Source organism: Amphimedon queenslandica, unplaced genomic scaffold, assembly GCF_000090795.2.
Source record: "Amphimedon queenslandica unplaced genomic scaffold, v1.1 AMPQUscaffold_5121_Cont22904, whole genome shotgun sequence".
In the NCBI taxonomy this organism is placed as follows: Eukaryota; Metazoa; Porifera; class Demospongiae; order Haplosclerida; family Niphatidae; genus Amphimedon; species Amphimedon queenslandica.
In genome coordinates this window covers 1-1,630 of record NW_003554571.1, presented here as the reverse complement: position 1 = coordinate 1,630, position 1,630 = coordinate 1, and the positions used below count along the sequence as shown (strand labels likewise).

The 1,630-nt window shown below is 35.2% G+C and overlaps 1 protein-coding gene across 1 annotated transcript; it reads left to right on the top strand.

Moving 5' to 3' along the window:
• Positions 1-196: 196 nt before the first annotated feature.
• LOC105316097 (ankyrin-1-like) lies at positions 197-1,577 on the top strand (the record flags this gene model as incomplete). The annotated part of the gene is made up of 2 exons (XM_011410902.1): positions 197-323; positions 381-1,577. Coding segments are annotated over exons 1-2 (1,324 nt in total), but the record flags the coding sequence as incomplete, so codon positions are not given.
• Positions 1,578-1,630: the final 53 nt, after the last annotated feature.

The following is a 1,630-nucleotide window of genomic DNA, read 5'->3' as shown; positions in this document are numbered from 1 at the left end:
ACTTAGCCTAGCTATCTGAAGTTTGAAGTATCTATATGTACTGCACATGAGCAGATATCACAACAACCACGCATCATATGAAAAGAGGTGTGGCTGCTAATTAACGCGCTTTGAGCTCTCGTCTCTCTAAATAATGGCTACCCCAAACTCTTTATTGGTTCTTTCATGGATTTCTTTACTTAAGGGCGGCGTTACGATGAATGAAGACGAACTTAACGATAAATCAATCTTGTACACCCTATTTTGCTCTACAACCAGGCGAAGTGTCGAAATACCTTTCAGAAGCAAAGCAAAAGCTGCCTCTTTCATGGGTTGGAAAGATAGTAAATCGTTGCTATACTATGCTTGTATGAATAATTGTATTGATGTAATTATGTTAGCATGTTCGTTCTATACTCCTGATGATATTTACGAATGCATTGATGTATCTCTATCTAGATCTAGTAGCAATATAGTATTGACCTTGATAGCCGCGCTTACGTTTGATTACTTTATTTCACAAAAAATTCAACGAGTCTTCAAACCTTTGCAAGCAGAAATTACGCCTATTACCTTCAAAGACATAACTTTATCTTCACTTCACGTTGCTGCTGCATTGAATGACGTGGATTCTGTATCTCACTTTGTTCAGAGCAACAAAGCTAATGAATTGTGTGGCATTAAGCGTTTCTTTGAAGAGGACAAATCTCCACTTTATTATGCTGTAATTTATGCTGCCAATGATGTAGTTCATTATCTAGCTCAGGAGGTAGATGTAGGTGTTTTGCATCGTTGTATCAGATCAGTATTAACCACTGGCACATCTAAGATGAAATCAAGTAAATCTCTTTATTTATTACAACAGCGATACCTCAGCATCATATTTGAAAAGGATAAGCCACACAATATAGATAAAGAGAAATTTGATGCTATTGTAAATGATTCAAGCTACCCTATTCATCACTCTATACATTTGAGATACTTTTCCATAGCTTTATATCTTCTTAGAAGTCATATTTTCAACATCAACTCTCTTAATGAAAATTTTTTGACACCATTGCAGATAGCTATTGAGTCAAAGTGTTTAGAGACCATAAGAACTATAACAGAATACTCTGATTGCAATTTATTGTGCAAAAACGTCAAAGGCCTCACACCACTTCATTTAGCATGTGAATCAGGATGCTTAGACATCGTGCAGCATTTCATAAATGATAAAGAGATTGATGTTAATATTCCAACTTCAAATTTGGATTCGCCTTTGCACATTGCTTGTAAAAATTGTCACCTTAACATTGTTAAATTTTTAACTAAAGACTCAAAATGTGACATTGAAGCAGTAAATCGAAATAGTGATAGACCTATCCATGTAGCTGTTCAGTCTGTCAACATTGATATCGTTAAACATCTTATCAGCAGAAACTGTAATCTCAATGTAAAGGGTCAAAAAGGTCACACACCACTACATTATGCTTGCATAGTGGGGGGACAGAGGGGTGGCTTTGAACTTGTTAAAATACTTACCAGTGTTCCTCAATGTGATATTAATGCTTTTGATAATTTTAATGAAGGGCCTATACACAAAGCATCACGTGTTGGTAATTTGGATATTGTTTCTCATCTTATGAAAATTAAAGGCAAAAAATGTAAA